At 43.0% G+C, this 14,652-nt stretch overlaps 2 protein-coding genes across 2 annotated transcripts; both read left to right on the plus strand.

Moving 5' to 3' along the window:
* Positions 1 to 1,535: 1,535 nt before the first annotated feature.
* On the plus strand, positions 1,536 to 3,597 carry LOC100560988 (olfactory receptor 14C36-like). The gene has a single exon (XM_016995800.2). The coding sequence runs from the start codon at positions 1,720 to 1,722 to the stop codon at positions 2,659 to 2,661; it is 942 nt and encodes a 313-aa protein (XP_016851289.1). The 5' UTR covers positions 1,536 to 1,719; the 3' UTR covers positions 2,662 to 3,597.
* Positions 3,598 to 10,392: 6,795 nt separating this feature from the next.
* Positions 10,393 to 11,355, plus strand: LOC100560792 (olfactory receptor 14I1-like). Its single transcript, XM_003224569.3, has one exon. It carries the CDS (start codon positions 10,393 to 10,395, stop codon positions 11,353 to 11,355), a length of 963 nt encoding a protein of 320 aa, XP_003224617.3.
* Positions 11,356 to 14,652: the final 3,297 nt, after the last annotated feature.

The following is a 14,652-nucleotide window of genomic DNA, read 5'->3' on the forward strand; positions in this document are numbered from 1 at the left end:
ACCAACTCTCACAATTTTGAGTAGTGTGGCAAAGTTTCTGCAGGTGCTTGATTTCTTTTTCTGAAATGTTCTGTAACAGCAGGGAAAAGATAAATTCCTGTAATTTTTTTATTACATTTGAATTTTTATCTGTAAACTACACTTAATTTTAGTCTTGGGGAAAAGGTAGAGTATAGATAAATGGAACAAACTGTGTATTTCTTTGTTGTTTGATGAGTACAATCCTTTTACATACATAACTAGCTTTGCCCGGCCACGCATTGCTGTGGCAAAGTATGGTGGCATGGGAAATATAGTCTTGAGGAATTGGTGGTAGTTATTTCATTACCCTTATATATATATAAATTATCAAGATCCTTTCTGCTCCAAGTAATGTTTTCATTATGAACTATGAAAGCCTTATTGTTAGTTTCTGGACATCATTTTCACATTGATTGGGTTATAAGAATGTGATTGAGGAGGAATGTAGGAATTACTGAATAATAGCGATTATGCATTGTGTATGTGTGGGGGGGATTTGTGTTACCACATTTGAATAACAACAACAACAACAACAACAACAACAATAACAACACTTTATTTATATACCGCTCTATCTCCCCGAAGGGACTCGGGGTGGTTTCCAAGGTGCAAAACATCATACAAAACCCAACACAATAATACAACAGTTAAAACACAACAATTTCAGTTAAAACCAGAGCCACACTCAGAGTCTTCAATCAAAAGAGTTAGGGCAATGCTGGCATAATTCGTTTTTAGAGATAGGTAAAAACTTATACGCATACCTTAGGAACAAGAGATGGATAGTGTACCAAGGTCTGATTTAGATAATGAGACTAATCTTGGTCAAAAACCTGCCAAAAGAATTGCTGCAGTGAGAGACTCTAATGATTATCTATACTGTAGAATTAATGTGATTCTACCCCATGTTAACTACCAAATATGGAGTATTGGGAGTTCGAGTTTGCCGAGCCATCAGCACTATTTGGTAAAGAAATTACAGCTCCCACAATTCCATAACATTGAACCATGCAGATAAAGTGGGGTCAAATTGCATTATTTCTACAGTGTAGATCCACTTTCAGCCTGTAGCTACTGTTGTATAATTGTAGCAGTTGGATACCACTTGAGCTGCCATGTGCTCCTCCTATTGAAACCTGAAGTTTTTAATGAGCATGAGTGGTTAGGATTTTCTAAGGGTTTTTGCTAATGACAGTATTACATCTCTGTGACAGAGAATTCTCAAATACTCAAAGAAAACAAATATCAGATTGTATATGGAAGATTTCTGACAGATAAAATGGTATTTGTGATGAGTAAATGTGCAGTATAGGTTAGACCCACTTTAGGTTGATTGTGTTCAAATATCTGGGAATCAGATAGGCTGCATTCATACTGCTATATCATACAGTTTGAAATTACATTATGAGGTCAGTGTAGACTCATATAATGCAGTTCAATGAGGTTAAATATGGGTCTACACCAATCATAAAATGTACTTTCAAACTACATGATATCGTAATGTAGATCTAGTCCCAGTGTCTTGATATCATCCACATAGGATGTGAGTACAATCATAAGAATAGCAGTATCAACAAATTATCAGCTTACAATTCATATTGTACATACCATACCACAATTTATTTGATACTCATTACAAGAATTGTCATTGTGCTTCCTTCTTCCATAGGGGGCCTATATTCTGAAGAACAAACTCCAATGAATAAATCCACTCTCTCTGGGTTTCTTCTCCTGGAATTCTCAGACGTTTGGGAGCTGCAAATTCTACACTTTATTCTGTTTCTCATTTTTTACCTGACAGCAACAACTGCGAATCTTCTCATTGTATCTGCAATAACCTCTGACTATCACTTGCATATTCCCATGTACTTCCTTCTAATGAACTTGGCCATACAGGATGTGGGACAAATTTCAGTCATTTTCCCTGCTTCCATGGCTAATTCCCTTATGAATGATAGTCACATTTCTTATTCTGGATGTATTGCTCAAGTACTGTTCCATGTATTCTTTATATCATCTGATTACTTTCTTCTGACAGTCATGGCCTATGATCGGTATGTTGCCATTTGTACTCCATTACAGTATGAGATGGTGATGAATAGGCATACCTGCCTTCAGATGGTTATGGCTGTATGGATTATTAGTTTGTTTTATGCAGTGTTACACACTGTAGGCACATTTTCGCCTGCCTTTTGCTCCAATGTTGTCAATCAATTTTTTTGTGAAATCCCACACTTACTTAGGCTTGTGTGCTCTAAGTTGTACCTGATTGAAATTGGAATTCTTTTGCTGAGTGCTGTGGTTGCAGCAGGCTGTTTTGTGTTCATTATTGTGACCTATGTGCACATCTTTACTGTTGTCATGAGATTTCCTGCTGGTCAGGGAAGGAAAAGAACATTCTCAACTTGTCTCCCCCATCTCACTGTTTTTTCTGTATTTATATTTACTTCATATCTAGCATACTACAAGCCTGCCTCTGATTCTTCATCACTCCTCGATTTGGCAGTGACCATGATATATTCTATGGTTCCACCCTTGATGAATCCACTCATCTATAGCATAAGAAACAAGGAGATAAAAAATGCTCTGAAAAAACTGATATTTACATATAACAGAAAGTTATTAATGTTAATGTCCTGATTGTTGACCAACCTCCCAAATCATGGAACAGCCCTTTTTTGTTATTTCAAAAATTTGTCAGAACTTGAACTTTTCCACATGGTCACAGTAAAGTCTGTCTCATTGTTCTGTTGTTGTAAACCACAGTATCAGCAGGAGCAATATAACAATAATGCATATTAGGAGTGCATAGATAAAGCCATATTTATTTATGACATGTAAGAGCTGTTAGAGTTCAACCACATCATGTCCAAATCAATAGCCCCAATCAAGGAAATAAATAGGCAGGAAACAGGTTAGGCTAGGGAAACGTTTCCCTCATTCCTCTCTTTGAATGTCCATTTGTCTCTGTCTGTCTTTCTCATTCTCTATCCCCTCCTCACATCTATTAATTCCCAGGTTGCATGATCTTTGTTTCAAGTTCCCACAAATGACCTCATGCTTTCTCTTTTTCTCTTCAGGTTTTTGCGTTAGAGTTGATGTAGTCTGATGACCTCATCAGACGAGGCTTTTTTTTAAAGCATCCTATGACGCTTCCCTGCCAGTCCAGAGATGAATGGGCAGGCTATCTATTACATGACATTGCTGGACTTCCGGTGGAGGCCCTGCTCACAACTAGAGTGGGAGTGACCCTTCCTTTACAACATGGGACCCTTCCAGTGTTGTGCTGTCTCCAAAGGAGCCAGCAAATTATCTGCACTGCTTTGGCGATGCTTCCCCCATGTGATGGGGGAAGTGTTGCTATGATGAAGTGGCATGTGAGGCAACAGAGTCGTCCCCCATCCCCGTTGTTTCACCACAGAGGCTGGTGAAACAGCATTGGATAGAGGAGTCCCTGGTGTTCTGTCTCCCAGGGGTTTGATTTGCATTCTCCCATGGTTGCAGGGAATAGCACCCTTTTTTGCATTTCTTCCAGGACTGTTGCAGATTCTGCAGCACCCTGATAGTTAACCATTAACAGAGTTTGTAGCCAGCTCAGCAAAGTCTTTGCTGCTGTAGGCTTGCAAAGTATCTTTTTGTTCTGGAGAACGCCCCTTTTCCTGGGGAAAAGGGCTCCATTTTGAGAAGCCTTTTGCCTTCTAGACAGAAGAGAAAAGAACTCAGATGTGCTTGTGAGGTCAAGCCAGGCCAGCTCAGACAAGCCATCATAAGTCCTAACCTCTGCCTTTAAAACTGGTGCTGAGTTTGGATAGGGAAAGACCTGGTCTTTCTAAAAATAGTAACTCAGCACTGGGACAGAGAATATCCCAGGATTTCTTTGCCATTGGAAGAAGCTCCAACTACTTCGTCTCCAAGCTAGCTTTGAGCTTAGATAGTGAAAGACCCGCTCTTTTTGATATAGCAGCTCAGGGCTAGGGTAGAGAGGATCTCAGGATCTCTTCGCCTTTGGAAGAAGTTAACCCAGCAACTAAAAGGAAAAGTAAGAAAGGAACATCTGCAAGGTTTTATAAGTTGACTATTTGTATTTGTAACCTCAACAATTTGTGCCAAGTCTGCCAAGGACTTTGAGAAAATAAAATCTTGTTTGATTGTTCAACTTGAAGTGACTTTGGTTACTGGGATTTCTGAGCTTCAAAGTAAGGCCCCCGCAGTTCACCCGGGCAAAGAAAGAAGCACATCTTAAAGCTCTAAAAGGTGCCTGGGTGTGACGGCATAGATGGCCTTTATGTAATTGCCAGAAAACATATTCTTTTTAGAGCTTACAAGTAGACCTCATTGTAAGGGTTGTCCTTCTATTTTTATTTAAGCTGAACCAGAGTCCAAAAAATTATGTATGCTGAGATATGAGCTCATAAAGATATAAATGTTCATTGTCATTTTTATTGTTAATATATGGTGGTAAAGCCATGTGCTGAAAAAAATATTCCACTAGACATGTGTTAGCTGGACAAGCAATGAGGAGTTAATTGTTCAGTGTGGAGGCTCAACTAAGAATGGCCATGCATGCAACATGTCCAGCTGTGTCATGGTGACAAGCCTAGAGGTAATTCCCTGGGCTGGACCCTAAGGAGGGGCCAATGGGTATTTAAGCTGGAAACTATGTGTATTCTGTCTCTTGCTCATCATTTCTCTTTGGTCTCTCTAACCTCTCATCATTAGTTATTTGTGCTGTAAGTATTGTTAAGTAACCAAGTAACAGAATAAGAAATAAAACTTGCCATCAAAGCCTCTTGATTGAAGAAGTTTGTTCCAGAGTGTTTAATTAAAGCAGTAGCGAGATAGATAAACTTTTGCAACCCCAATCAAATAAGGCACAGATGAAAGCAGGCTGGATAATTTTGTACACATTCCTCAGAAACATTCACTTTGGGTGCTGCAGATTAAACTGGGGATCGACTGAAGCCCACACACTTGGACCCCTGACACTGAATGCATACATGTTAATTTTACAGAGAAATACATAGCAAAGTGACAGCAATTCTTTGATTTGTTTACTGGATATAAAACAAACTTCTTAATGGCAAATTCCTCTTGCCAACTCTGCAAGTCATTAATGTTGACATTCCCTTTTTGCCATTTTGAAGACTTATAAATTAGGAATTTTAATAAAATCAGCTGGATGGTACTGATTCACAACACGTTCAGAACGATGTGGCTGGATACAAAGATCAGCCAGCAGATCAGATATGGGCACCATCTCCACTGCCATACAATGCAGTTTCAAACTGTTATGCGCTCAGTGTAGACTCCCATAATGTAGTTGCACTGAGCTGCATTTATATGGCAGTATAGACTGTTATAGATTGGGGCCCCTGGTGGCACAGTGTGTTAAAGCGCTAAGCTGCTGAACTTGCGGACCAAAAGGTCCCAGGTTCAAATCTCAGGAGTGGAATGAGCGCCCGCTGTTGCTCCAGCTCCTGCCAACCTAGCAGTTCAAAAACATGCAAATGTGAGTAGATCAATAGGTACGGCTCCAGTGGGAAGGTAACGGTGCTCCATGCAGTCATGCCGGCCACATGACCTTGGAGGTGTCTACAGACAATGCCGGCTCTTCGGCTTAGAAATGGAGATGAGCACCAACCCCCAGAGTCAGTCACGACTGGACTTAATGTCAGGGGAAACCTTTACCTTTATCTATAGACTGTTATATGCTCAGTATAGACCCATGTAATGCAGTTTAACTGCACTGAACTGCATTATATGAGTCTACACTGACCATATAATAATCTCTCTATATAAATTTGTTCTGACCATTTCTACTTTAATCAAAACAGCGAAACTACACATCCCAGAACCATGAAACTTGGCCACAAAAGACATGGTCCTCCCTGCTGTGTTTAGACAGCAAAAAAACCAAACCAAAACAAAACAAAACAAACAAACTGCAAGTCCTTCAAAAGCCCAAAAACAGAGAAACTCAATGAGTGCATGCAGCGAGCAGCTCCCATCCTTGCAAAACAGACTTGCATGCAAGGGACCTGCGCACAACCATCCCAACCGTCGGGAAAGCCGGACTGCATGATGCAAGGGACAAGGACAATCTTTTCAAGCTTTAAAAACATTTCCGTCAGGAACACAGCAAAAAACCCCAAAAAAACATAGGGAGGTAGGGCGGCCCTTCTCCTAACTCCTTCTCAGAAACACTGCAAGTTACAGTTCACCTATAACTTGGAACACAGACCCAACATGGCCAACTGTAAATATTGAGGGGGTGTTGAGGGGGATTGAACCAACATTTTTGGGGAATAGTAGTCCACCCATATCCTTCATATTATTAATGAATATCATTGCTATTGCTTACAGCACCTTGGCGGACGGGCCTTCTACTGAGCCCTGTCTTCTCCTGGTCCCTCTTCAACTCCCTGGCCAGGAAGAGAGGGGCTTCAATCAGGGCCAGATAAGACCTCCAAACAAAGGATTCCCCAAGGGAGGAGGCAGCCAGTCTTAGAACGTGTGAGGCCATTACATGCTAATCAAAGTGACAATAACAGCATGCATACCTGCCACAACGAGACTATTCATTGTATTCTAGCTCACCAAACTAGGATTCTCTTAGGAAGAAAACACCCAGGCTATAAGGCTGCAAGGCTATTCACTGCTATTCCACTTCAGCCACAGCAAAGCGTGGCCAGGCACAGCTAGTACAATATATAGTATGACCCTCTAATCCACAGAGAATACTTCCAAGGCACTTCATGGATACCTGCAGCTATGGATAACAGTGAACCCTATATTTAGATCACACTTGGATTGGAAGCATGAGATAGGGTCACACTGGATGACCTAGGGCCCATCCAGACAGCCCACATCCTAGGAACCCTCACATTTTTTTACTGGAGGTATCCAAATCTGCTTTATACTGAAAATCCTGCTTTATACTGAATTAATTTGATAGCCCATTAGAACCATACCTTTATGAAAGGCCTGGGTCTAATGAGTTACGGCTCTGTGTGGACAGGCCTACAAAGAGTCCTGGGACTACCCATGGGGCTGTCCAGACATCTATCTCACACCTTTTGGGCTCCTGGAGCCAAGAGATGTGAGATGGCTCCCACCCCCTCTCCAACCCGCCCCCCACAAAACCCTAAAAAATAAAAAGTAATTTGCTGGGAGTCATTATATGGACAAGAAACAATCAGGGCCAGTGTGCCGTCGTGCCTGGGGCTATAGCTCTTCGTGAAAGAGGCATGGACGTGACATCTTTCCCCAGGGGATTGCCCTCCTTTAGGGAAACTGGAACTCCCAAGGACCAAAACACTGTAGATAACTCAAAAACTGGGTTTATTGTCCACAAAGGGGTAAAAGAAAATATACATTACAGTCTTTGGTTGTTTTAAGTTCAAGGAGTTCTGAAGCTGTGAAGCTTTTCCAGTTCCCTCTTTCTCTGGCTGTGAATGCCGGAGCAAACTCAGCCTCAGTCCAATGACCTATGTCTGAAGACACAGTCTTCCTCTGTTGCCAAAGGACTGATTTGAAGGCGCTTGAGACTCCTCAACGTCGTTCAGGTTGGCCCTGAACATGAAGCGTAGGTCTCAAGGGTAAGAACCTCAGAATTGGTGCTGAGAGGTAACTTTTCAAGGGCTTTCAGAGCCAAGTCTCTCTTCACGTCCATCTGGTAGAGAACTTGCTGGTGGAATGAAAGGAGGAAACACTGTCCTACTCCAGGAAGAGGTGGAGCCAAACAGTTGAGCTGAGTGAGCAATATAACAGGTGCAAACAATATTGATTGACAGATATAAATAACCAATCCAACTACATTTACAGGGTAAGGGCAAAATCAGACAATTCAAATCTTGCAACTTATAGTTTGACATATAGATGGCGCCACTCGCGCCGTCACAGCCAGCTAATGCTTCTCCACCAAGGATTCCCACAGGCAGAAAGCAGCCAGGCTTTGAATCTGCAAGGCTATTCAGTGTTAATCAAGCTGGCTAATTGCAACATTCACACTTGCCTTAAACAGTGAAGAGTTCTTTCTCTCACTCTGGACATTCCACAAACATATAAACCCCACTTGCCTAGTTTCCAACAAACCTCACAACCGCTGAGAACGCCTGCCATAGATGTGGGTGAAACATCAGGAAAGAATGCCTCTGGAACACAGCCATACAGCCTGGAAAACTCACCACAATGAAGGAAATGTCCTTTTTCTTGCTAATTTGTAGAACAGTGCATGGACCACTTTGAAAGGACACTTGCCATTGTACATTATTACTGTGTATGTGTGTGTGTGGCTGCTTCCCCTTTGAAACAATGATGGCTACATAAAGTGATTTTCATATGTTTAAACTAACAACTTAGTAATCAGTCCAGAAACACATATTTTTTCTAATACACCTTTACTGCTGAATCATGATGATAATTACCCCTGGGAGCAAACCTCCAGAAGCTCAAGCGATAAAAACGAATAGATCTTCCCCATTAGAGAACAAATACTTCATAAAAGGTGTAGATCAAAGTGGAGAAGGATATTTACAAAGTGGCATGAGTGATGTCTAGACAGAGTTGCAGGTGTGTAACACTATTGGAGAAGAAGGTATCTCTGAAGGTAAGAGAAAGTTGTGAAGAAAATAGTGGTTTATAACCTTTCTTAACATTCTAGGGGTTTCTCAATTGTTTTTGCCTTGAAAACTAATATTCCTGTCCCTTTCTTTCTGCCCTGTGGTATTTACTCTTCCGTATTTTTACTCTTTCTTTTGACCGCCTTAAAATTGTATACTTTAGCTTATAGGACTTACTCACTGAGATGATGGAAGAATTTTAGATGTTTGCTGCATTCAGGCATGTGGCTCATGATATGAATGAAGGTAACACGTTTCCTGAATGCTTACACAGTCACTATTAAGCGTTGCTGTAGAAATGTCATTTGGGCTGCAATCTTACATTTGTTTATATGGAAGTAAGGCCCACTGAGTATAATAGGTTTTAATTTTTTATTGATGTGTAAACAATATTTGAGTTAATATGGAGATTTTTTTTTCTTGGGCACCTCACTTGGAGAATTTTCAGGAATCACCAGTGTTTTTATTTTTCAAAAAATGTCAGAGAAGAGAGGAACTATGTATTGGTAGAAAATTGTTCCTTGAAGTAACAAAGTAAAATTCTGGGTCTGGGATTTTATGAAGAATTAATTTTGTTTGCAGACTTTTTGATCCTGATATTCTTTAGTATATGCACATCTTTGTGATTTAGCCATGTTTGTGTAACAGATACAAGCATCGATTTTACCAGATTGAACGTTCTTCATTCTTCTTTCTGATTTTTTTTTCTGTTCCCCTTATTTTTTCATTTTTCATAACTTTTTCTTAGGTTTTATACATGTGACCACTGTGACATTTAAAGCTGTCTTAAGCCAAATGAGAGCATTGTTCTAGCAGGCGTAATAATACCTAAACTGACTGACTAGATCTGCAATCAGATATCGTTTCCACCTTTACCTAAAAATCCAGGTAACTATTCTGAAACTTTTGTTTCAAATTCTATGATTTACTGTACTGTTGAGGTATTGTTCTTTCTTGCTTTATATATTGAAATAGTAAGTTACAATTTACGTTGTAACTCTTGATTTTCACTGCCAAATAATGATTTGATAATGACACTAGAATATTTTTCCACTGATGCTCTACAATACACCCATTGTCCATTCTATTATATGCATGTGTATGTCTTTTTTCTGAATAAGTCTGAAAGGGTATCTTATAAACCTATGACATTAATTAGGGAAGCAAGTTGGTAGCATAAACTTCTGTAGACTTAAGTCTGCTTTATGAGTGCATTGAGTGAAGTTTCTGAGGACAAATCTTTATAGTCATTAAAGAGCATGTTAAATATGTAAAATTGCAATAAATGGTAAAACTTGTTGATATGGTGACAAATGCAGTATTGCTGCTGAAGGACAACAGCAGTAGAAACATATTGTCTAAAGCCAAGATGATACCAGCCATATGAAGTCTGTCTTCTTAATCAAGAAATATTATTTTTGAAGTCCTCAATCTGACTTCTTTTCCTTTTGGGTTCACTTTGGGTTAACCCAAATTCCCAAAACCTTGAACCTGCAAAGATCTCACAGAGAGTTAGAGCCTGGGAATGTTTTCTCCCAAACAGTATACCCAGGCACTGTGCTTATTGCTATGCACATTGAACTATGCTTTTGGTCCTAAGTTTGAAATATTGCTTTAAATGAAGTAGAGGCAGGTTGTGTGTTGGTTATCATAACTATGAGAATAAAATGAAAAGCACTTTAAGTACTGCATTTCCATGTCTTTTATGGCTATTCTGACAACTGTTCATCTGCTTCCCTTCACAGGCAACATGCATATTGAAGAGCAAAGGCCTATAAATAAATCCTCTCTGTCTGAGTTTATACTTCTGGAATTTTCAGAGGTTTGGGAGATCAGACTTTTGTACTTTGTGGCATTGCTTATTGTTTACCTGACAACAGCTGCAGGAAATATTCTCATCATCACTGGAATCATCTCTGACTATCGCTTGCATACCCCCATGTACTTCTTTCTGATGAACTTGGCCATACAAGACGTGGGACAAGTTTCAGTCATTTTCCCAAAATCCATGGCCAATTCCCTCACGAACACTAGATCAATTTCTTATTGTGGATGTGTTGCTCAAGTTTTCTTTTATACATTCTTTGTAGCATCTGATTTTTCCCTTCTGACAGTCATGGCATATGATCGGTATGTTGCCATTTGCAATCCACTGCAATATGAGATAGTGATGAATAGGCAAGCCTGCTTTCATATGGTTACTACTGTAGTGATTGTTAATTTGTTCTATGGAGTGTTGCACACTGGAGGCACCTTTGCTCCCACCTTCTGCTCCAATGTTGTCAATCAGTTTTTCTGTGAACTCCCACACTTACTGAAACTTGTCTGTACTGACCTGTATCTAGTTGAGGTTGGAGCTATTTTGCTCAGTGCTATGGTTCTATTTGGCTGCTTTGTTTTCATTATTGTGACTTATGTGCACATTTTCACTACAGTTATGAGAATGCCTTCTGTGCAAACAAGGCAAAAAGCTTTTTCAACTTGCCTTCCACACCTTATCGTTTGCTCTATATTTGTAGTTACTGGACTCTTGGCTTACCTGAAACCCACCTCTAATTCCCCAGCACATCCCGACCTTGCACTAGCAATGATTTATTCTATAGTTCCACCTTTGATAAATCCAGTAATTTATAGCATGAGAAATAAGGAAATAAAGTATGCTGTGAAAAAGCTACTGAATTTGAGGTTCAGAAGTCTAATTTTGCAAAGTTGATTTCTCTCCATGACTGTACTTGTATACTACCCTGTTTCCCCGAAAATAAGACAGGGTCTTATATTAATTTTTGCTCCCAAAGATGCACTAGGTCTTATTTTCAGGGGATGTCTTATTTTTCCATGAAGAAGAGCTCACATTTATTGTTGAACAACAAAATGAACATTTATTATATATTCTAAAGTAGTTGTCATCACAAACCAGCATAACCAGACAAACTATGAATCCTATCAAGAATTTCTTGTTACTACCATTATTTACATGTACAACAATGTCAGAACCCTGCTACTAGAGCCTGGATGTGGCTCTGAGTTTCAGGGTCACTGACAGTGATAAGACACCTGCGTCCCAGGACTCGGAGGAGAAACGGCTGATGGACTTGGCGGGGAATTTGCGCGGGGTTTTACTGAGCGGGAAGAGACTGTTCAAATGAGGGGGAGGGTATATAAAGGAGGGTTGGCCGGAGCCTCCCATTCTTGGCTTTTCTGATGTTCATGTTTCCTACAGTAAAAGTTCCTGGTGATACCACAGAGAGTCTCGTGTGTTCATTCAGGAGCGGCTGTGGTGAGCTGACACTAAGCCAAGAATACGGACACCATCCCGCTGTAGCGGTGAGGTGTAACATGCAAGTGGAGGATGAAGAGCTCTTGGGCGCCGGAGGAGGAAGGTCGGAAAGGGCCACTCCCGAGACGGACGCTGAGTTCCACCAGCTGGCGGCCCTGGCGTCATCCACCGCTTATGCCCAGCCAAATGGGGTAACCCAGAGGCGCGGAGTGGTGCGGGGAGATAGCACCGGAGGAGAGGAAGGTTCACCTTCCCCAGGCCCGCAAAAGATGGTGTTTCTGGAGGAGAGGATGTCGGCGATGGAGACCACCCTGGCAGTGATGTCGAGGGCGATGGAGCGCCTGGCGGTTTTGGCGGAGCCGGAGCGAGGAAGGGAACTCCGGGCTAGCTCAATGTGGGACGTGAGCATGGGAAGCAGCCAGGGCTTTGCAGACCTCCCAGCACCGAAGGGAAGGGAAATGCGAAAGGAGCCCGGTGCCCGGCCCAAGATCCAAACGAGCCTGACGCGGGTGGAGGAGAGTGACGACGAAGGGGAAAAGCCTCCGAGAATCCCGGCTACGCTCCCAACTGAGACCCTGGTGCCCCTGGCGAATGCCGGGCGTGGCACAGGACAAAGGGAAGCAGCAGCGGGGCCCACTGGCCCGCAAGGGGGCTTGCGACGGGCGGAGAATTGGGGATTGCCACCACAGGGACCCCTACCGAGACGAGAGGAACTAAGGATCGAGTTTGGGGGAGAGTCCTCTGAACTGGATTTTTTCCTGACCACGGTGAGGGGCTATATGGAGGACAATGCCCACACTTTTAGAACGGAATCCAGCCGGGTACGGGCCATTGGTGCAGTGTTGAAGAGGGGAGCGGCCAGCTGGTACGTTCAACTACACGCGCGGCGCGACCCATGTCTGGGGTCACTCCGACGCTTTATGGGGGCCCTGGAGACCCGTTTCCGAGATCCACTGGAGCAGATCCGGGCGAGGGAGGAGTTGAAGACCGTCTCCCAGGGGCAGAGGTCGGTATCTGAGTATGCGGAGGAGTTCCAATGCCTCGCTGAAAAGGTGCCGGAATGGTCTGCAGTGACAAAGATAGAACTCTTCAAAGAGGGGCTCAGGCGGGAGATCCTCTCCTGGGCGGTGCATCGTGATGAGCCTGACACACTGCGCGGATGGATTCAGCTGGCGGGGCGCATCGAGACATCGCTGGCCCAGGCGAGGAGGCACCGAGGAGGGCTACAGCAGCGGCCGCAGATGAAAGAGGGGAGCCGGAAGGAGGGATCAACCCCAGCCGGGAGGAGAACGGAGCCGACAGGGAACGTGAGCACCAGCAGGAGGGGCTGCTTCGTGTGCGGCCGTTTGGGCCACAGGGCTGCCGAGTGCTGGCAGAGAAAAGGGGAAGGCGGAGGCCCGCCCAAACCAAGAGCCGTGGCAGGGAAACGCGCCGAGGAAGAACCACCGATGAGGCACCACTCGGGGGGGTTGGTAAGTCAGGACAAAGCCATGATAGTGGTCCCCATTCAGCTGGAAAGTGGCAGCAAACAAGCAACCTGCAAAGCATTTGTGGATTGTGGATGTTCCAGGAACATCATCTCCCCTGAATTAGCCGAGGGATTGGGGTGCGAAAGAACGAACCTAGAATCCCCAATAGCTTTTTCGCAGTTGGACGGATCCACAGCATCGGGATCATTAGCTAAGTACAGTGCCGAAGATGTAAAGTGTAAGATAGGGAGTTGGGAAGGAAAGGTGTCATTTGTGATATCACAAATAGCCAGCTATAATGTTATACTAGGCATGCCATGGCTGGGGCAGGCCAACCCGCAAATCAACTGGGAGGATAAGAGCATGATCTTCAGGATGAAGTTGGAAGGAGGGAGCCAGGAAGTGGAAAGGGAGCCGGGGAAAAGGGGGGAGGAAGACTCTATCAGGATAGCAGAACTGGCAGATAAATTACCCCCAGAGTATCGGGATTTTGTGGACGTATTCGATGAGAAGGAAGCAGACAGTTTCCCACCGAAGCGGAGAGTTGAAGTGAAGATAGAGCTAGTCCCAGGAGCAGAGCTTCCTAAGGCAAAAATATACCCAATGTCGGCTAGGGAAAAGGAGGAACTGAGAAAATACATTGATAAAAACCTAGCGAGGGGTTTCATAGAGCCTTCAAATTCCCCTCTAGGGGCGCCTGTGTTGTTCAGGCGCAAAAAGGACCAAACGCTGAGGCTCTGCATTGACTACAGGGGCCTGAATGCAATCAGTTCTGGAAATAAATACCCCCTACCTTTAGTGAAGGACTTGATCGCCCAGTTATCGGAGGGACAGATATTCACTAAATTGGACTTAATTGAAGCGTACCATAAATTGCAGATTAAACCAGAGGACAGGTGGAAGACGGCCTTCTCCTGTGCATTCGGATTATTCAATTATCGTGTGCTCCCTTTCGGTTTGTGCGGCGGAGGCGCCGCGTTCATGCAATTAATCAACGAAGTGTTGCATCCATTGTTGTACAAGGGAGTCTTTGTTTTTTTAGATGACATATTGTTAGTATCTCGGACTAAGGAGCAACACATAGAACTAGTCAGGGAAGTCCTGCAAAAGTTGAGAGAAGCAAAACTGTATGCGAAGCTTGCCAAGTGCGAGTTCAATAAAGACCAGATAGACTTTCTGGGGTATAGGATTTCCTCCCAGGGAGTGGCGATGGACCCTGCGAAGGTAGAAGACGTGAGGGGGTGGGAAGCCCCCAAAACACGGA

Source organism: Anolis carolinensis, chromosome 6 (assembly GCF_035594765.1).
Source record: "Anolis carolinensis isolate JA03-04 chromosome 6, rAnoCar3.1.pri, whole genome shotgun sequence".
NCBI classification, from domain to species: domain Eukaryota; kingdom Metazoa; phylum Chordata; class Lepidosauria; order Squamata; family Dactyloidae; genus Anolis; species Anolis carolinensis.

Bases quoted from the DNA above. Each gene is read 5' to 3' on its own strand.
- LOC100560988 (XM_016995800.2), top strand. From the start codon at position 1,720: ATGAATAAATCCACTCTCTCTGGGTTTCTTCTCCTGGAATTCTCAGAC.
- LOC100560792 (XM_003224569.3), top strand. From the start codon at position 10,393: ATGCATATTGAAGAGCAAAGGCCTATAAATAAATCCTCTCTGTCTGAG.